The sequence below is a fragment of the Theobroma cacao genome, chromosome 1, assembly GCF_000208745.1.
Source record: "Theobroma cacao cultivar B97-61/B2 chromosome 1, Criollo_cocoa_genome_V2, whole genome shotgun sequence".
In the NCBI taxonomy this organism is placed as follows: Eukaryota; Viridiplantae; Streptophyta; class Magnoliopsida; order Malvales; family Malvaceae; genus Theobroma; species Theobroma cacao.
In genome coordinates this window covers 835,007-856,759 of record NC_030850.1, presented here as the reverse complement: position 1 = coordinate 856,759, position 21,753 = coordinate 835,007, and the positions used below count along the sequence as shown (strand labels likewise).

Genomic DNA, 21,753 nt, shown 5'->3' with positions numbered 1-21,753 from the left:
CAAACAAGTTTTAAGTTACAAACGAGTTATACAATAAAAATAGTACGCACTTCCAAATTAATATTACAAATATTAGCATATTTTATTTTTCTGAATTAAAGTTCAATTTAAGGCTGTTAAAACCTAATTTATTGTTTTATATCCTTCTCAAACTTAAGAATTAATTTAAAAAATTAAATTTATTCTGGGTCGAGGGTACAAATATGGAAGCCCATCAGGCTGCCCATTTATGTTCGGAGTCAAGAAAAGTTTGGTCCTTTAACCCCTAATCTACACTGAAATTTCATACCCAAGTACCGGAGGGTCCCTGAGCCTGAGAGAAAGGGAGGGAACGGAACCGGTAAAATCAAAGAACTGCGATCCTCTCTACTGATTCTGAAAATATTTTCAATTCCAAAACCCTAATTTAGTTAATCCCAAAAAACCCTTAAATTTTATCGGGTAGAAGAGACGGAATTCAGCCTCAATTGGGAGTTTCTCAGTTTTGCAATTGTGAAGAAGAAGTGAGAAGAGAAAAGGAAGAGTGACAGTGCAGTGGAAAACCCTAGAAAGCCAGAACTCGACAAGGCTAGGGTTTTCCTCCAACCATGAGTCCTATTCAGAATTTCGAGCAACACTCTCGCCATCTCGTCGAACCTGACCTCCGTACTATCTCTCTCTGTTTATTCATTTTACTGTTCTAATTGTTTCATGATAAAATGAATGAAAAATTAAAAAAAAATTATTTATTTCTTTGTAACTTGGTGTTTTCTTTTTCTTCTGGAAACAGCAATTCAGACGAGGTTACAAATGGCAATGGAGGTTAGGGACAGTCTCGAGATAGCTCACACTGCTGAGTACTTAAATTTCCTCAAATGCTACTTCAGAGCCTTCTCAGTCGTCCTGTTACAGATTACAAAGCCCCAATTCACTGACAATCCTGAGCACAAACTGCGAAACATTGTAGTGGAAATTCTCAATAGGCTTCCTCATAGTGAGGTCCTTCGACCTTTTGTTCAGGACCTGTTAAAAGTGGCCATGCAAGTGCTAACTACTGATAATGAAGAAAATGGCTTAATTTGTATACGAATTATCTTCGATCTTCTTAGGAATTTTAGGCCTACATTAGAAAATGAGGTTCAACCGTTTTTAGATTTTGTTTGCAAGATTTACCAGAATTTTAGGTTGACAGTTAGCCATTTCTTTGATAATGCTGTGGTGGGAATGGAAGTGGATGTGAAGCCTATGGATACTTCTTCAGTTTCGGATCAAGGGATTACTTCAAGTGGATATGTTGGGAATGGGCAGTTGAATCCAAGTACACGGTCCTTCAAGATAGTTACTGAGAGTCCACTTGTAGTTATGTTTCTGTTTCAATTATATAGTCGTCTTGTACAAACGAATATTCCTCACTTGTTACCTTTGATGGTTGCTGCAATATCTGTTCCGGGACCTGAAAAGGTTCCTCCCCATTTGAAGACACAATTTATTGAGTTAAAAGGTGCACAGGTTAAGGTGTGTGATTCTCTATTTCAGGCTCTCTGTTGTTTCAATTGTTAATTTGCTACATAGTGAAATAATTTTTCCTATAAAACTAGGTCAAGGCAATGCTCTAGATAGAGAAGAGTATGATTGGTTTGTTAGAGTCTTTGCATGTCCATGAGTGTGCATGATCTGTCTTTGAAGTATGGGAAAATCTCAATTTTGTTTTGCTGTGTAGAGAGGTTCCCTTGTTTGAAACTTTTTCCTTGAATCAGATCAGTCTTTTGAAGATAATAAAATTGAAAACTGAAATTATCAAGGCCTCAGTTTTGCTTGGGGATGTAAAAAGGATGTAGCTTTCCAGTATTCTTAACGGGTCTGATCCTTGGAATTCTCTGTGCTAAAGGCCAGGGAGTATTTATTTTAATCAATCTGTGAAACCAGAAACACTTTCGAATGGCACTTCTTCCCAAATTTATCATGTATGGTTATATATTCAAATCCTTACATTTGAGATAAAAGAAAACCCTGCAATTTAGTTATCTTAAGCCCTTTCTTTGCTCTTTGAATGCACTCTATTTGTTTCCTGAATTTCTTTCTCCGTTATTGCAGACAGTTTCATTTTTAACATACCTCTTGAAGAGCTTTGCTGATTATATCAGGCCACATGAAGAAAGCATATGTACAAGCATTGTGAATTTACTTGTAACATGTTCTGACTCTGTATCCATTAGGAAGGTGAGTTACGTCTTAATTTCGGTTCTTCTTCTAGAATTTTACTTCTTCTGGTATTAAATTTTGATGCCTGCTTGTGTTGAATGCAGGAGTTGTTGGTGGCCTTGAAACATGTTTTGGGCACAGATTTCAAGAGGGGTTTGTTTCCTTTGATCGACACATTATTGGAAGAGAGGTAAAGGTTTTGTTTCATCCTTATCTATAATTTCAAAGAACTGCCTAGTGCTGATGTCAGTTCAAAAATCCCTTGGATGGTTGGGAATGTTGTACTAAAACGATACAATTTCAGTAGTTGTCAACTTTTATTTGTAGCTAAGCTTAAAGACTAAAAGAATGATCTGTCTTTCTCAGATTTTGTTGATTTGAAAGATAAATTCACTGTGGTAACAAATTTAGTCTCTTAGCCCCAAAAGTTTGCAAGGACACTTTACATTACTCTATTCATTGTCATTGTTTTGAACCCTAAATTTTTATTTTGACAGTGTGATTGGTCAGACCATTTGATAACTTCATTAAAGCTGTGAATTTTCTGTTTATGTTTTAGAACAATATATGGTACATACCATATGTAGGCATGATGATGAACTTTCACCCTTAACCCCTTAATAAAATAGAAGTGTCTCCAAACTCTGACAGATAATTCTTATGTCTATTTGCAAAAAAATAGCAGTTGCTAGAATGTATCTTATGTTATGTACTATATCTTTTTCCTTTAAGCATGTGTGATGTAACAACTAGGCAGCTGGATATAGTTATTCTACTTTAGTGTTAATTATCAATTTATAAATTTGCTCAAAAATTCCATAGCTAAAATGTTTATATGCTTTGACCTATGTGTCTGCTTTCTTCTAATGAAGCGGATTCAAATGTTGAAGAAAGTCCATTGCTGTTATATTCTTTGATTTTGTGCATGCCAATCCTTGCATTTGATTACTTATATTTTCCTTGGGTTCTTCTTCAGGGTTCTAGTTGGCACTGGGCGTGCTTGCTTTGAGACTTTGAGGCCATTGGCATATAGTCTTCTGGCAGAGATTGTTCATCATGTCAGGGCGGACCTTTCCCTGTCGCAGGTGTGGTTCTCAAATCATGGTTTTATCTGACTTCTTCTCTCTCCCATTCCTCTTGTTATAGATTTAAAGATTGTGATGGGTCAAGTGGGCTTTTTGTTCTGGTGCTGATGAACTTTATTTTCTTGTTGCAGTTGTCACGTATTATATACTTGTTCTCAAGTAATATGCATGATGCTTCATTGTCACTTGGCATTCATACCACTTGTGCTCGGCTGATGTTAAATCTGGTGCCTTGTCTAACTCTATTAGTTCTATGTTTCCTTTGCATCTTATAAGTATAGTGATGGATTCATCTCATGTTTTGCCATTGACTCTAAGTCATGAATTTCCTTTCTAAAATTTAGGTGGAACCAATTTTTGAGAAAGGGGTTGACCAGCCATCAATGGATGAAGCACGGGTTTTATTGGTACGGGGTTTGATGTAACTTTTCTGCTAGCTTAGCCTGAATTGACTCATTTGATGGAATTATCTCTTGCACCTTCTCTGACATCAGTTCTTCTTCAGGGGCGTATTTTGGATGCTTTTGTTGGGAAGTTTAGTACTTTCAAGCGTACCATTCCCCAGGTAACTATGATTGCCGAATTTTAATATGGGACTTATCTTTAAACTAAAAAATTGGTCTTCTACAACTAACCACGTTTCTTTTACTGGCTTTGTGATGATGTCCAAGGATTTGAGTTTCCTATGTCTTTGGGTTGACTGGCCAGTTTTAGCTGCCAGTAAAAATGTTGCTTGCACATGGTTTTTGCTGTGTAACAGTCTCTCTTTTGGGTTTGATGTTGTCACTTGGGTTTTATAAGTGTGGCATTATATGTGTTAGGCATAATCTAGTTGTAGCCAGATCTTTCCTCCAAAGAGGGCATTCCAAATTTGAATCTTCTATGCCCTAGACCATCCAAAAGGAATAGTGCTATGCAATGACTTCGTGTTATAATGTGTGCTTTTTTTTTTCTGGTGCCTCTGGAAGCTTTGGGAAGTTGGCAAAAAAACTCGGTTTTAGTTGATAGGCTATGCGTTTTTATGAGCTGTTAACTTATTTTCCAATATAGTTTTAGCCTTTACGTTCTAACCTTATTTGGTCATATGAATTTTCATTTTAATCCTTTTGTATAAGAATAGTGCACGAGGACATAGGACATATTAGGGTTATTTCATGAATTTAATTGAACTTTGATCTTAATACTCCATTTTTTAGACTTAATAAAAATAAGGTCCACCATATATGTTTGTTTATTAATTTGGATAATGGCCTCTATGTATTTGTCTCTCATCTTGCTATCTTAGATTCTGAGAAGACTGTTCTGATTATTACATGGGATCAACTTATTGGCTTTTTCTGAAGATTATTTGCTATTCAAGGTATTTCTATTTTTTATTGATAGTTGTTGGAGGAGGGCGAAGAGGGAAAAGATCGCCCTACGTTGAGGTCAAAGCTTGAGCTCCCTGTGCAGGTTTTTTCCAAAACATCATAATTTGTTTTAAGAATTTTATTTGCTCTAATCTGTTATTCAATTGCTGAGGATCTACTTGATCTCCCATGTATCTCTTGTATTGTTGATTATCAAGATTATGTCTTGATGTAATGTATTTTTTTCACTTTCTGTGAGCTGTCTAGGCTGTTGATTTCATCACTTCTTAGGATGAGAATGTTAGATTTCCTTTTACTATGAATTTGGTAAACTTATGGTCTGTATTACAATTTGCTTATTTATTTCTAGCTGTTAAATTTTTGTCTGGATGTTTGCCTGTGGACTGCTGTTTGACTTGAATATGTTAAGCTTTAGTCAAGGAATTCAGGCTAGAAAATTCATTTTCATTTTTGATTAATCAACTATGGAAGCCATAAGTTGAAGGTTAGACACATAGTACATAAGTAGGAGTTATAATTTTACATTTAATAATGTTGTCAGATATTTCTATTAAAAAAAAATAATGTTGTCAAATTTGAAGTGAACAAAATGCATAAAAGAATGGGAAACTAGATTAATGTACCACATAGGTATTATGGTCAGTAAATGAATTTCATAAATTTAAACTGGTTTAATATTGAAAAGATGCCTTTGGTCTAGTATTCTAGCTTTGAACTTCCACTTTGTGAGAATATCTCCAAATTTTCCATGATTACTTGGGTCTGAGTAGTGTTTCTTGAAATTATTTGGAAATTCAAATCTTATTGCACCCCTTTAGTGCCAATGCTTACAAGCTTTCAATGAGTTGGAAAGAATGTAAACTTTTTGAACGTTTCAGTTAAAGCTTTTTGGAAATTTTGATCCATGATCTTGTAGTCTTTACCTTACTATGTTCCTTGCAGTCATCTTTGATTCTTCCGATCTTGATGTATTTGGTGCTTGCAGGCAGTTCTGAATATACAGGTACCCGTGGAGCATTCTAAGGAAGTCAGTGACTGTAAGAATCTAATTAAGACTTTGGTTGTGGGTAGGTTATCTCCTTTAGTTTTCGTGCATTATTGGATGGTTATTTTGCTAAAGTTTCTAGATGCTTTGATGCTGTTCTGCTAACATAATTATGCATTCACAGGAATGAAGACCATCATATGGAGTATAACTCATGCACATTTGCCCCGATCACAGGTCTTATATTCTCCCTTTTTTTTTTTAATTTCTCATCTTCTAAAAAGTTGACTTCAATTATCTTGTGTAATTGTTTTCAACTATTTAGGTCTCATCTTCTACTCATGGAACACACCCACAAGTTCTTGTCTCACCAACGTCTAACTTGCCAGCTCCTCAAGCATTCAAAGGATTGAGGGAAGATGAGGTATTTCACTAAGATGATTAGATCTAATGCAGCTTGTAGGCATGATTGACATCTTGTGACTCTAATTTTGGCAGGTGTGGAAAGCTTCTGGTGTTTTAAAAAGTGGTGTACATTGCTTAGCCCTCTTCAAGGAAAAAGATGAGGAGAGGGAAATGCTTCAACTATTTTCTCAGATTTTGGCCATTATGGAACCTCGAGATCTTATGGACATGTTCTCGTTGTGTATGCCAGAGCTCTTTGAATGCATGATTTCCAACAATCAACTGGTTCATATATTTTCCACTCTTCTGCAAACTGCCAAGGTTTACCGGCCATTTGCTGATGTTTTGGTTAATTTTCTTGTAAGCAGCAAACTTGATGCTTTGAAGCATCCAGATACACCTGCAGCCAAACTGGTTTTGCATCTCTTTAAGTTTATATTTGGTGCTGTTGCAAAAGCACCTACAGATTTTGAGCGTATTTTGCAGCCTCATGTGCCTGTAATTATGGAAGTTTGCATGAAAAATGCCACTGAAGTTGAGAAGCCTCTTGGCTATCTGCAACTTCTTCGTACAATGTTTAGAGCGCTTGCAGGATGCAAATTTGAGCTTCTATTGCGAGAATTAATTCCTATGCTGCAACCTTGCCTAAATATGCTATTGACTATGCTTGAAGGTCCAACAGCTGAAGACATGAGGGACCTTTTGTTGGAGCTTTGCTTAACGTTGCCTGCACGCTTAAGCTCCTTGTTACCTTACCTTCCCCGACTAATGAAGCCTCTTGTATTGTGTCTCAAGGGAAGTGATGACCTTGTTAGCTTAGGTTTAAGAACACTTGAGTTTTGGGTAGACAGTTTAAATCCCGATTTCCTGGAACCCAGTATGGCTAATGTGATGTCAGAGGTGATTTTAGCTCTATGGTCTCATTTGAGGCCTACACCCTATCCATGGGGTGGGAAAGCTTTGCAACTCCTTGGCAAATTAGGTGGTCGTAATAGACGTTTTCTCAAAGAGCCTCTAGCACTTGAGTGCAAGGAGAACCCAGAGCATGGGCTTCGCTTGATTCTTACATTTGAGCCCTCAACCCCTTTTTTAGTGCCATTGGACAGATGCATAAATCTTGCTGTAGCAGCTGTTATGCACAAAGATGCTGGCATGGATTCTTTTTACAGAAGGCAGGCTTTGAAATTTCTTCGTGTTTGCTTATCATCTCAGCTTAACCTGCCAGGCAATGTTACGGATGAAGGGTATACAACAAAGCACTTATTAACTTCTTTGGTTTCTAGTGTTGATTTGTCTTGGCGCAGGTCTGAGACAACAGATGCAAAGGTTAGACTCTAGACATAATGCCATTTTATATTAATGAAAGCTGCATGTTACCACCACTGTTGTTACTACTAGTTGTATCTCGTGCGTTTTTGTGTCTATGCCCTTTTTCTAAGAATTTATTTTAAAAGTTATTTCAGGAAATGCTATCATGTTATGGATTAAATTCTTATCCTACTTGAATGACGGTATCATCTTGCAGAGTGACTTGGGTGTAAAGACAAAGACCCAACTTTTGGCTGAGAAGTCAGTTTTCAAGATTCTGTTGATGACTATTATTGCTGCCAGTGCAGAACCAGATCTGAGTGACCCCAAGGATGATTTTGTTGTCAACATTTGCCGTCATTTTGCAATGACATTTCATATTGGTCAGGCATCAACGAATGCTTCAACTGCATCTTCTTCTCTTGGTGGTCCAATGCTTTCATCAAATGTAAATAGTAGTTCTAGGTCAAAAAGTAGCAGTTCTTCTAACCTGAAAGAGCTGGATCCTTTAATCTTTTTGGATGCGTTAGTTGATGTGCTAGCAGATGAAAACAGGCTTCATGCAAAAGCTGCTCTTAGTGCTTTAAATGTGTTTGCTGAAACACTCCTCTTCCTTGCTCGTTCAAAACATGCCGACATGCTGATGTCAAGAGGAGGACCAGGTACTCCTATGATTGTTTCTAGTCCGTCAATGAATCCTGTATACTCTCCACCTCCAAGTGTTCGCATCCCAGTTTTTGAGCAACTTCTGCCTCGGCTTCTGCATTGTTGCTATGGCAGTACATGGCAAGCACAAATGGGAGGTGTTATGGGCCTTGGTGCTTTAGTTGGAAAGGTCACTGTTGAGACGCTGTGCCTTTTCCAAGTTAGAATTGTTCGGGGTCTGGTATATGTTCTTAAAAGGTTGCCTATTTATGCTAGCAAAGAGCAGGAAGAGACAAGTCAGGTTCTTACACAGGTTCTTCGGGTGGTGAATAATGTTGATGAAGCAAACAATGAACCACGCAGGCAAAGTTTTCAAGGAGTAGTTGATTTTCTTGCTTCAGAATTGTTCAATCCAAATGCATCTATTATCGTTAGAAAGAATGTGCAGTCTTGTTTGGCACTTTTAGCAAGTAGGACTGGCAGTGAGGTATCTGAGCTTCTTGAGCCTTTGCATCAACCTTTGCTTCAGCCTCTTATAATGCGGCCACTTCGAGCAAAGACTGTTGATCAGCAGGTAATCATGGTGGATTGACATATGATCTATCTTCTTTCAATTTTCCCTTATTCTCTTAACTTTTTGAAATGGCTTGTAGGTTGGAACAGTTACAGCTTTGAATTTCTGCTTGGCCTTAAGGCCCCCTCTTCTCAAGTTGACACCAGAATTGGTTAATTTTCTTCAAGAGGCTCTGCAAATAGCCGAGGCTGATGAAACTGTATGGGTGGTGAAATTCATGAACCACAAAGTGGCCACATCATTAAACAAGCTTCGAACAGCTTGCATTGAACTACTCTGTACCACAATGGCATGGGCAGATTTCAAAACTCCAAATCATTCAGAATTACGTGCTAAGATTATCGCCATGTTTTTCAAGTCTTTGACCTGTAGAACTCCAGAAATTGTTGCTGTTGCCAAGGAGGGATTACGACAGGTATTTTGAGCTTCTATGGCATAATTGTCAATTTTGATGCTTTATTGGAGTTATACAAGGTTTAAGCTGACCTGATGCATTAACAATCTGATCATGTCACACTGTCAGTTCAAGAAGTAGTGGATGGTTGATAACATTGTGCTTTAGATATCTTGGGTTGGTTTTTTTTTTAAAAAAAAAATTTTTGGGGAAGGGGAATTCGGATCTGGCTTTTGAGTAGGGGGATATATTCATCTACAATGAACCAAATGCTCAAGTGCTTGGTTGCTGTTTTTAGTCAGTAACTAATTCTACACTTCATCTTTATTCAGGTTATTAATCAACAGAGGATGCCCAAAGAGCTTCTACAGAGCAGCCTCAGGCCTATCCTTGTCAATTTGGCACACACCAAGAATCTCAGCATGCCTCTTCTGCAGGGTCTGGCACGCCTGCTCGAACTTTTATCTAATTGGTTTAATGTCACTTTAGGTGGCAAGTTGTTGGAGCACCTTAAGAAATGGTTGGAACCGGAGAAACTTGCTCAGAGTCAGAAGTCATGGAAGGCTGGTGAAGAGCCAAAAATTGCTGCAGGTAATGCATTTTGAAATTTCTCTACTAGGAATAAAGGTTGCTCGGTATTCCTGCTCATTTATGTTGATGCACAAAAGAATGCTAAACTTGTATATATACTTGTGTTTGTATTTAGAATAATTTTACTGGTTTATGCAGCTATCATTGAGCTTTTTCATTTGCTTCCTCATGCTGCATCAAAGTTTCTTGATGAACTTGTGATGTTGACAATTGAATTGGAGGGGGCTCTTCCCCCTGGCCAAGTATATAGTGAGATCAACAGTCCATATCGTCTTCCACTTACCAAATTCTTAAATAGATATGCAACGCTTGCTGTTGATTATTTCCTTGCTCGATTAAGTGAGCCAAACTGCTTCAGACGGTAAGGATATGGTTATGGGTTATGCTGTTAATATCTATCAACTCATAAATTAGTTCAGTAACTTTGTTCTTCCTCCATATTGTGTTGTACATTCCAGGTTTATGTACATAATACGATCAGATGCTGGCCAATCTTTGAGAGATGAACTTGCAAAGTCACCACAGAAGATACTTGCTAGTGCATTTCCTGAATTTGTGCCCAAATCTGAAGCAGCAATGACTCCTGGATCTTCTACTCCAGCTGCTGCCTTAGTGGGCGATGAAGGGCTTGTTACTTCTCAAGCTGATAGCTCTAATTTACCATCTGTGATCTCTGGTAACACTTCAGATGCTTATTTTCAGGGGCTTGCACTTATTAAAACACTGGTAAAATTGGTACCTGCATGGCTACAAAGTAATCGTCTTGTCTTTGATACCTTGGTACTTGTTTGGAAATCGCCTGCGAGAATATCTCGTCTACAGAATGAACAGGAGCTGAACCTTGTGCAAGTAAGTTTAATCTCACTTTAGGCCCAAGTGTATGAGTATTCTATGTTACTTGGAAATGTTAACAAAATAAGTTGAGATTTTATTCATTCACCTTATTCTGTGAGTAAATCAAAAATGTTTTATTGAATTTCTGATCTTTTTAAGTGTAAGAACACGAGATATTTTGTTTATATTTGTCTGTCTGTCTTTCTCTGGCTTCCTATGCGTGTCTGATTCCGATTAGCAGGCTTAATGTTTAGATGCATGTTTTATTTATGCTTTATGAATGTTAAGTGCAAGTGCTACGTAGTTCAATTTAACACCCTAAATCACTCCAGTGACATTTTTTATTCACATGTATTTTATTGAGGAAATTGGTTGCATCTTTATACGGTGCTGTTGTCTTCCATCTGTTAGCACTTCCATTACATATTTGCTGTTACATCTTACATGCATAGGTATTCACACAAACAATTTTAGATTATATTTCTTTTATCCCTTCTTTTTGATCCCTGAAGAAGGAAACTGCCAACTGGTATTTGCATGGATTATGGAACTTTTTATTGGTTGAAAGTTGTGACTGTGCGAGGTGCTTTAAATTATGGTTTACTATAATTTTTGTGATTTCTCTTGGAAAGATCTCTTTGTGGGTGTCAATTCATATGTGGCCTTCAATCTATATTTGCTAACTATTATTTCTTAAATGCAGGTGAAAGAAAGCAAATGGCTTGTCAAGTGCTTCTTAAATTATTTACGACATGACAAAAATGAAGTCAATGTTCTCTTCGATATCCTTTCAATCTTCTTGTTTCATAGTCGCATTGATTATACATTTTTGAAGGAGTTCTATATTATTGAGGTACCTAGTTCTTTTTTATAAGTTCTTTTGCTATTGAGCTCTATCTTTTGGTTTTTATTTTTTGTTGTTTATGTGGTTGATGGTGTAATAAGTGACTGTCCTTGATTTCAGGTTGCTGAAGGTTACCCACCCAACATGAAGAGAGCACTTCTTTTGCACTTTTTGAACCTTTTCCAATCAAAACAACTTGGTCATGATCATTTGGTTGTCGTGATGCAAATGCTCATTCTTCCAATGCTTGCTCACGCCTTCCAGAATGGCCAAAGCTGGGATGTTGTTGATCCTAGTATTATTAAAACAATCGTTGACAAGCTTCTGGACCCTCCAGAAGAGGTGATCTTTAATCTATGTTCTAATAACACCTTTTAGCCCTTTCCCTTTGTTGTAATAAATATGGTTAATTCTTTTTTACTTTAGTTTTATCATATTCTGCTTGTCTATTCTAGGTTTCTGCTGAATACGATGAGCCTTTAAGGATAGAACTTCTGCAGCTTGCCACTTTGCTTCTTAAATATCTCCAGAGTGACCTTGTTCATCACAGAAAAGAACTAATAAAATTTGGCTGGAATCATCTCAAACGTGAAGATAGTGCCAGTAAGCAATGGGCATTTGTGAATGTCTGCCACTTCTTGGAGGCCTATCAGGCCCCAGAAAAAATTATCCTTCAGGTACCTGCAGCACTAATGATGCAAAAAAGCACCATAATTTGATAGTACTTGTTTTTCTTGGTGTGAGTTTTTGATATCTCATAGTGAACCAATTAGAAGATAGATTCTATGAATGATTATTCAAATTTGGGTTGGCTGTTTGGTTCTGTTTAGTTTGGTTCTGTTTATAATGCATTGTACTGGATCAGAATATGAACAGAATGTAGTGTAACTACTTTTGGTGCCCTACTCCTACCTCTCGGTTTTTACTTCATAACCCAACTGACTATGCAGTGAAATAAATTGTGTCATGTAGTTATTTGCCTGACATCCACTGAACATTTGCAAATGTAAGCACATGCACACTCGCTAATGTTTGTACTGGACATTTTTTTTGTTTATTAGATTATTATATACGAAAATATTCTGATATGGACTTAAAATGTAGGTTTTTGTTGCACTCCTTAGAACTTGCCAGCCCGAGAATAAAATGTTGGTCAAGCAGGCCCTTGATATTCTAATGCCAGCACTACCAAGAAGGTTACCTCTTGGGGATTCTCGCATGCCTATCTGGATAAGATACACCAAGAAGATTTTGGTTGAGGAAGGTCATTCGATCCCTAATTTGATTCACATTTTCCAGCTCATTGTCCGCCATTCAGAACTATTCTACAGCTGCAGAGCACAATTTGTGCCTCAGATGGTGAATTCTCTCAGTCGACTTGGTTTGCCATATAACACTACAGCCGAAAACAGGCGTCTTGCTATTGAACTTGCTGGATTGGTGGTTGGTTGGGAAAGACAGCGGCAAAATGAAATGAAAGTTGTGAGTGAAGGTGATGTGCCCAGTCAGATCGATGATGCGTTTAACTCTACTTCTGCTAGTGCTGATCCTAAACGTCCGGTTGATAGTTCTGCTTTCCCTGAAGATTCAACTAAGAGGGTTAAAGTTGAACCTGGTCTTCAATCCCTCTGTGTCATGTCACCTGGTGCTGCTTCATCAATTCCAAACATTGAAACCCCGGGATCTGCTGGCCAACCCGATGAAGAATTTAAGCCAAATGCTGCCATGGAAGAGATGATTATCAATTTTCTTATACGAGTGAGGCTTTCTTTTGACTTGTGCTTTTAAGTTCTGGGTTTCTTTTATTTTCACTAAGACTCTTCCTTGTAAGTTGGAATCTGTAAGTTCCTTGCAAGGCCCCTAAAATTTATATAGCTATCTAATTTTAATGATCTGTTTCTTGAAAATATAAATATCAAAGATGATTCATGAAATTGATTGACGCCAATAAATGCTGTTTATTGATTACTTTCATGTGTGGATTACCAGCTTCACTTCACATGCAACTCTAAACGGATTATATTAATTTCCATTGACTGTTGAGGTTTGAATCCATCTCCTTCTAATTGCAAATTAGTCTTAGAGATATTCTTCAAGAATATCTATCTACCTCGTAAATGACTGAAACTGCCAGGAATGTGGCAAGAAGAATTCCCATCCATAAACACTTGGTGAAGAGTGATAATTTGCTTGCCCTGAGTGTGGACATGGTGCTTGTCCAAGATGGATTTTAGAAAGTTAATGCAAATTCTGCTTGGCATCATTCGGTTTTGTTGCTTAGACTATCATTCGTCTCGGCGTTTGTTTGTGTAATATTTTTTTGTAGCATATCTTGTATCCATCTGAAAATTATTAGTTTTTAGTTCATTTCTTTTGATTTAATGAAGCTTCCAAATTTGCTTTGGAAATAGGTTGCGTTAGTAATTGAGCCCAAGGATAAGGAAGCAAGTACTTTGTACAAACAAGCCTTAGAGTTACTTTCACAAGCTTTGGAGGTGTGGCCAAATGCCAATGTCAAGTTCAATTATTTAGAAAAGCTACTGAGCAGCGTTCAGCCATCTCAGTCAAAGGACCCTTCCACGGCTCTTGCACAAGGCTTGGATGTCATGAACAAGGTTTTAGAAAAGCAGCCACATTTGTTCATTAGAAATAACATCAATCAGATTTCCCAGGTAAGTTCCTGCTCAATAGGCTTCTTCCTTTTTAACTCAGGCCTTTACTGACTTTTACTTTGTAATTCATTGTTGCTGTAACTTCGTCAGATTCTTGAACCTTGTTTCAAGTATAAAATGTTAGATGCTGGAAAGTCATTGTGCTCCTTGTTGAAAATGGTTTTCGTTGCTTTTCCTCCGGATGCGGGTACTACACCACCAGATGTAAAGCTTTTGTATCAAAAGGTGGATGAGCTGATTCAGAAGCACATCACTACTGTTACAGCTCAGACATCTGGTGAAGATAACTCTGCTAATTCAATTAGTTTTGTGCTGCTTGTTATTAAGACATTGACAGAGGTGCAAAAGAACTTCATTGAACCATTCATCTTAGTTCGTATCCTTCAACGCCTTGCACGTGATATGGGATCGTCAGCTGGCTCACACTTGAGACAAGTATGCTATTTGCCTGGTTTCATTTAAGTTTCTCTAATTACATATACACACATATATACATAGGTTTAGCAAGACACCCAATGTGTGCATGTGTGTGGTTCTGCAGTTTAATTTTTTTTGGTTTCAAAATTTCTCGGCGTTAATGCTCTGCAGTTTTCCTCTTGTTCTGCTTTTTGATAGTTGATAAACGTTTAATGAAAGTTACTACTTGGGCATGAACAATGTTACTTTGAAGTTAGATGCTGAAGGAACTAACTAGGAATTGGTGATATCCTTGAATATTTCTATGATGTATGTTTGTATGTTTTTCTTCCATTGATTTAATTGTGATTTTCCATGTGCCAGAAGTATCAATACATATTTTGCTTTTGGTGTACGCCAACATAAGAAATGTTTGATCACTTTGTTTCATTTGCATGAATTACTAACTGTATTCTCTACATTTTAATTGTATATTTCCTTTAGACATTTTATTTTCATGAGAAATCAACATCATTACACCCTCAAAACCATTTTTGACTAGATTGACCGAGAAATCTTTTATATTTAGGGTCAGCGAACAGATCCTGATTCTTCTGTCACTTCATCTCGTCAAGGTGCTGACGTTGGAGCAGTCATCTCTAACTTAAAATCTGTCTTGAAGCTTATTAGTGAGAGGGTCATGCTTGTGGCTGAATGCAAGAGATCTGTAACTCAAATTTTGAATGCCTTGCTTTCAGAGAAGGGAACTGATGCTAGTGTGCTTCTTTGTATACTTGATGTGATAAAAGGTTGGATTGAAGATGACTTCAGCAAGCCAGGGACGTCAGTCTCCTCTAATACTTTTCTCACTCCCAAGGAAATTGTTTCTTTCCTTCAGAAGCTTTCACAGGTTGATAAGCAAAATTTCCAGCCCAGTGCCTTGGAAGAGTGGGACAGAAAATATCTTCAGCTTCTTTATGGCATTTGTGCTGTTTCAAATAAGTAATTAACTTTTACATTTTTTAAGTTAGATACTTGAATTATGTTTTACTTAGAAACTAATAGTATGATTTGATTCAATTTCAGGTATCCACTGACTCTGCGTCAAGAGGTATTTCAGAAGGTAGAAAGGCAATTCATGCTTGGTCTCCGGGCAAAAGATCCAGAAGTTAGAATGAAGTTCTTCTCCCTGTATCATGAGTCACTTGGCAAGACTTTGTTCACAAGGTTGCAATATATCATCCAAATACAGGACTGGGAAGCTTTAAGTGATGTTTTCTGGCTCAAGCAGGGTCTTGATCTCCTGTTAGCAATCTTAGTTGAGGATAAACCTATTACGCTTGCTCCTAACTCTGCAAGGGTTCTACCTCTTGTTGCTTCTGGTTCTGTTTCAGATAGTTCTGGAATGCAGCACCAGGTTGCTGAAGTTCCAGAGGGTTCTGAGGAAGCTCCTTTGACACTTGATAGCCTTGTTCTCAAACACGCACAATTTCTGAATGAAATGAGCAAGCTTCAGGTTCTTACATTTTTTTTAATGTTTTTGGGTCCTTGAGTAATGACTGGCGTACAGTAATTCCGCCATTTTTACTCATTTGTTTCTAGCCATCTCAATTTTTCCAAGACTGTTCAAAATGACTCTGTCAACTAATAGTGTCATTTCTTAGTTAATTGTTTCATTCCCTTGGCATTGCTAAAACATTGCAGTTGCTTATGCTGAAACATGTCTGCACTTTCTCTGGATATTTAAATTATCCCATTTAAAGTTAACCTCTTTCCTCTTGTCCAGGTTTCTGATCTGGTTATTCCTTTGAGGGAGCTTGCTCACAAAGATTCAAATGTTGCATACCATTTGTGGGTGTTGGTTTTTCCTATTGTCTGGGTTACCTTACACAAAGAAGAACAGGTTGCTCTAGCTAAACCAATGATAACTCTCCTATCAAAAGATTTTCATAAGAAGCAGCAAGCCAGCAGACCAAATGTTGTACAAGCACTTTTGGAAGGGCTTCAATTGAGCCATCCTCAGCCTAGAATGCCCAGTGAACTCATTAAATACATAGGGAAAACTTATAATGCATGGCATATTGCATTGGCTCTGCTGGAAAGTCATGTCATGTTATTCATGAATGATACGAAGTGTTCTGAGTCTCTGGCTGAGCTTTATCGTTTGCTCAATGAAGAAGATATGAGGTGTGGATTGTGGAAGAAAAGGTCAGTCACTGCAGAAACCAAAGCTGGGCTTTCACTAGTTCAGCATGGTTATTGGGAGCGTGCTCGAAGCCTCTTTTCCCAAGCTATGATTAAGGCAACTCAAGGCACATATAACAACACTGTACCTAAAGCTGAAATGTGTCTTTGGGAAGAGCAATGGATTTACTGTTCTACTCAACTTAGCGAGTGGGATGCATTGGTAGACTTTGGAAAGACTGTTGAGAATTATGAAATTCTACTTGATTGCCTTTGGAAGTTACCTGATTGGGCATACATGAAGGATCATGTAATCCCTAAGGCTCAAGTAGAAGAAACTCCAAAACTCCGTCTCATTCAAGCCTTTTTTGCCCTCCATGATAGAAATACAAATGGTGTAGGGGATGCAGATAACATAGTTGGGAAGGGTGTTGATCTTGCTTTGGAACATTGGTGGCAATTGCCTGAAATGTCTGTGCATGCCAGGGTTCCTCTTCTGCAGCAGTTTCAGCAATTAGTTGAAGTTCAAGAATCTGCCAGAATTCTTGTGGACATTGCCAATGGGAACAAAGTTTCTGGCAATTCTGTGGTTGGTGTGCATGGAAATCTATATGCTGATCTCAAAGACATCCTTGAGACTTGGAGACTGAGAACTCCAAATGAATGGGATAATATGTCCGTCTGGTGTGATTTGCTCCAATGGAGGAATGAAATGTATAATGGTGTTATAGACGCATTTAAAGAGTTCAGCACCACAAATCCACAACTTCATCATCTTGGTTACCGTGATAAGGCTTGGAATGTTAATAAGCTTGCTCGCATTGCTCGTAAGCAAGGCCTTTATGATGTATGTGTGGCGATACTTGAAAAGATGTATGGCCATTCAACTATGGAAGTGCAGGTACTAAATATCATGATATAATATATTAACATGCTTTCACCTTAATTGACTTGACATCTTTTCTTTGTTTTATTTAGGTACTAAGTATCTGAAAGTTAGTCTTCTTTTCTTTAGCGGCTTATGTATTAAAAGCTTCATACTTTTTTCAAAGCTCTCCTAATTTGATTTCTAATCCTATTTTTATAATTTTGATTAGTTTTAGTATCCTGAATGAGCATGAAGTATCTGATACTTGCTTGATAGTGTGTCAACTGCCAAGCACCATAACACTTTAACCTAATTGATTTTCTTTGGTTTTCTTTAACTGAAATGACTTTTTTCGATGCTGCCAAGATGAAGGAATGGGTGGTAGTTGAAAGCTTCTTACTATTTTTCTTTTGAATATATGCAGGAGGCCTTTGTTAAGATTACAGAGCAGGCAAAGGCATATCTTGAAATGAAGGGAGAACTGACTAGTGGCCTTAATTTGATCAGCAGCACTAATCTGGAATATTTTCCTGTGAAAAACAAGGCAGAAATATTTCGTCTTAAAGGGGACTTCCTATTAAAGTTAAATGACTCTGAAGGGGCTAATCTTGCATACTCCAATGCCATCACCCTTTTCAAAAATTTGCCTAAAGGGTGGATAAGCTGGGGAAATTATTGTGACATGGTATTATTTATCTGCTTTTTCATGCTATAAATTTCGATGTTTAACTAGAGATGGCACTGATCTTTTTTTTGACATTACAGGCTTATAAAGATAGTCATGATGAGATTTGGTTAGAATATGCTGTTAGCTGCTTTCTTCAAGGGATTAAATTTGGTGTTTCTAATTCGAGAAGCCATCTAGCTCGTGTTCTGTATCTTCTCAGTTTTGATACTCCCAGTGAACCCGTGGGAAGGTCATTTGATAAGTATTTGGACCAAATTCCCCACTGGGTCTGGCTTTCCTGGATTCCACAGTTATTACTTTCCTTGCAAAGGACAGAAGCATCTCATTGCAAACTTGTGCTTCTTAAAATTGCTACTGTTTATCCACAGGTAAATGTTTTTCCTTCTTACCCACATAATAAACACATTATTTGTATGTTACACATATCATTCTTGTAATTTCTTCCCTGACTTCTTTCCATTTAAACTTCCAGGCACTGTATTACTGGCTCAGAACATATTTGCTTGAGCGTCGTGATGTTGCAAATAAGTCGGAACTTGGCAGAATAGCCATGGCTCAGCAAAGGTTGCAACAGAATATCTCTGGTACCAATTCTGGTTCTCTTGGCTTGGCTGATGGAAATGCTAGAGTACAGAGTCATACTGGAGGCAATCTAGCACCAGACAATCCAGTTCATCAAGGAAGTCAATCTGGTACTGGAATTGGATCTCATGATGGGGGGAACTCTCATGGGCAAGAACCTGAGCGGTCCACTGTAACAGAGAGCAGTGTGCACACAGGAAATGACCAACCTCTGCAACAAAGTTCTTCAAGTATCAGTGATGGTGGGCAGGGTGCAATGAGGCGTAATGGTACGATGGGTTTGGTTGCTTCTGCTGCCACTGCTTTTGATGCTGCTAAGGATATTATGGAGGCCCTAAGAAGCAAGCATGCTAATTTGGCTGGTGAACTTGAGGTGAGAAATTCTGTTCTACCCTTTTCTATTTCACTTTGATGATGCATGTCATATTTTCCACAAATCTTAAATGCTTTATAGAAAACTGAATTCAATTTATTGTTACACATCTCATAAGTACCGAGGAAGAGTGGACCTTGATTGAAGGGAAGTAACATTCTGTTTCATGACTATTCTTGACATGCATTCTTCAAAATGATTGTCCATTAATGTTTATATAAATAAGCCATGAGGTAATAACTGTCTTGTTTGCTGTATTTCCTGCACCATTCAGTAGATGCCAATTGGATGTTATAAATTTGGGCTTTACCTTTTTGCAGGTTCTTTTAACAGAAATTGGTTCAAGGTTTGTTACTCTGCCTGAGGAGAGACTTCTGGCAGTGGTTAATGCCCTGCTGCACCGCTGTTACAAGTACCCAACTGCTACTACAGCAGAAGTTCCCCAATCTCTCAAGAAGGAGCTCTCTGGTGTTTGCAGGGCTTGCTTCTCTGCAGATGCTGTTAATAAGCATGTAGATTTTGTTAGGGAGTACAAGCAGGATTTTGAGCGTGATCTGGATCCAGAAAGTACAGCTACTTTTCCTGCCACTCTTTCTGAACTGACTGAACAACTAAAACACTGGAAAAATATACTCCAGAGCAACGTTGAGGACAGGTTTCCAGCTGTTCTGAAGCTGGAGGATGAAAGCAGGGTGTTACGTGACTTTCATGTGGTTGATGTAGAGATTCCAGGGCAGTATTTTAGTGATCAGGTAAAAAAATGAGCACTTTTGTTCATTACTGTCCTCCTTTTGTTGTAAAACACAAGAAAAGGACTGGAGATTGCCATTCTAGTCTTCCAGACTGCATTTATATTATGAAACTTCCCTGAATTTTTCAAAAGAATGCAGCATACACACCAAAGTTGACTTGCAATTTTCAATCTGTTTGTTCTTGATCTAATTAAACTTAACATCTCTTGAACCTCCAGGAAATTGCCCCTGACCACACAGTGAAGTTAGACCGGGTTGGAGCTGATATACCAATAGTTCGAAGGCATGGAAGCAGTTTTCGCCGTTTGACTCTGATTGGCTCTGATGGTTCTCAACGACATTTTATTGTCCAGACATCTTTGACTCCTAATGCTAGAAGCGATGAGCGGATATTGCAGCTCTTCCGTGTAATGAACCAAATGTTTGATAAGCACAAGGAATCCAGACGTCGTCATATATGCATTCACACGCCCATTATAATTCCTGTTTGGTCACAGGTGATTTAGCCTTGCCTGATAATTTCTCCAATTCTTGATTTTCTTTTATAGTTCTGTTGTAGGCATGAAACGTTTTCTGTAGATATCATGTAAGAAATATTACATAGCTTTGTATCCATGCAGACTGAACCTGCTTAACAGTTGGTCCCACCACGCTATTCCTTTTTATTCCCTCCAAGATATAAGAATAACCAATTATTTTAACAGGTGCGCATGGTTGAAGATGATTTGATGTATAGCACATTCCTGGAGGTCTATGAAAACCACTGTGCAAGGAATGACCGAGAGGCAGATCTTCCCATTACCTATTTCAAGGAGCAATTGAACCAGGCCATATCTGGACAAATTTCACCTGAAGCTGTAGTAGATCTCCGCCTCCAAGCATATACAGATATAACAAAAAATCTCGTAACAGATGGTATCTTTTCCCAGTACATGTACAAGACCTTGCCAAGTGTCAATCATATGTGGGCTTTCAAAAAGCAATTTGCTATCCAGTTGGCCCTGTCAAGTTTCATGTCTTTCATGCTGCAAATTGGAGGAAGGTCTCCAAATAAGATCTTGTTTGCGAAAAACACGGGGAAAATATTCCAGACAGATTTTCATCCTGCATATGATGCGAACGGAATGATTGAATTTAGTGAACCAGTGCCTTTCCGTCTGACAAGGAACATGCAAGCATTCTTCTCCCATTTTGGCGTGGAGGGCCTTATTGTATCTGCAATGTGTGCTGCAGCACAGGCTGTAGTCTCACCCAAAGTAAGTTTTCCTGAGCATTTGTGTGGAAACTAACCAACAAAACCATCTAAATGACAACAATGTTGATTCACCTTTTCTACACTATCATGCATTGCAGCAAAGTCAGCATTTGTGGTATCAGTTAGCCATGTTTTTCCGCGATGAACTGCTTTCATGGTCTTGGAGAAGACCACTTGGGATGATGCCTCTTGCTCCTGCTGCTGGAGGGGGTAGTTTGAACCCTGTTGACTTCAAACATAAGGTTACTAACAATGTGGATAGTGTTATCAGCCGGATCAGCGGAATAGCTCCACAGTGTTTCTCTGAAGAGGTAAAAGTTGTACTTATATCCTTCATGGAAAAAATTTCTTTTTCTTAATATGTTTGTCCGTTGCATGTTTCTTGCTCATCTGACATAAACCCGCCTGATTGTTTGTTTCAGGAGGAGAATGCAATGGAGCCACCTCAGTCAGTACAGAGGGGTGTTACTGAGTTAGTTGATGCTGCATTGCTGCCTAGGAATTTGTGCATGATGGATCCTACATGGCATCCATGGTTTTGATATATATATACAAATGTTGTAAATTATGTACATATATACATGTCCTTTTTATTTTAGAAATCTAGAAATTGTTTTCAGATTTGATTTTGGCACCAAATCTGGAGAAAGGAAAGCCTCAATGATTTATTGATCAATTCAAGGAACAGTTTCGTCACTTTAAAAATGTTTCAAAACTTCTTTTTCTGCATATAAAAAAGCCTAGTACTGAATAGAAGAAAAGGAAGA

At 38.0% G+C, this 21,753-nt stretch overlaps 1 protein-coding gene across 1 annotated transcript; it reads left to right on the top strand.

Annotated features, from left to right (window-relative positions):
* On the top strand, positions 254-21,682 carry LOC18610776 (transformation/transcription domain-associated protein). Its single transcript, XM_018123305.1, has 35 exons — positions 254-645; positions 770-1,494; positions 2,074-2,199; positions 2,286-2,371; positions 3,158-3,266; positions 3,398-3,493; positions 3,611-3,673; positions 3,772-3,831; positions 4,650-4,718; positions 5,622-5,703; positions 5,806-5,858; positions 5,947-6,045; positions 6,120-7,352; positions 7,552-8,553; positions 8,633-8,968; positions 9,280-9,538; positions 9,677-9,899; positions 9,997-10,387; positions 11,076-11,225; positions 11,337-11,558; positions 11,672-11,893; positions 12,321-12,974; positions 13,628-13,888; positions 13,979-14,323; positions 14,874-15,286; positions 15,371-15,800; positions 16,071-17,369; positions 17,761-18,021; positions 18,102-18,392; positions 18,497-18,979; positions 19,300-19,731; positions 19,950-20,228; positions 20,436-20,987; positions 21,085-21,297; positions 21,409-21,682. Exons 1-35 carry the CDS (start codon positions 588-590, stop codon positions 21,526-21,528), a joined length of 11,697 nt encoding a protein of 3,898 aa, XP_017978794.1. The 5' UTR covers positions 254-587; the 3' UTR covers positions 21,529-21,682.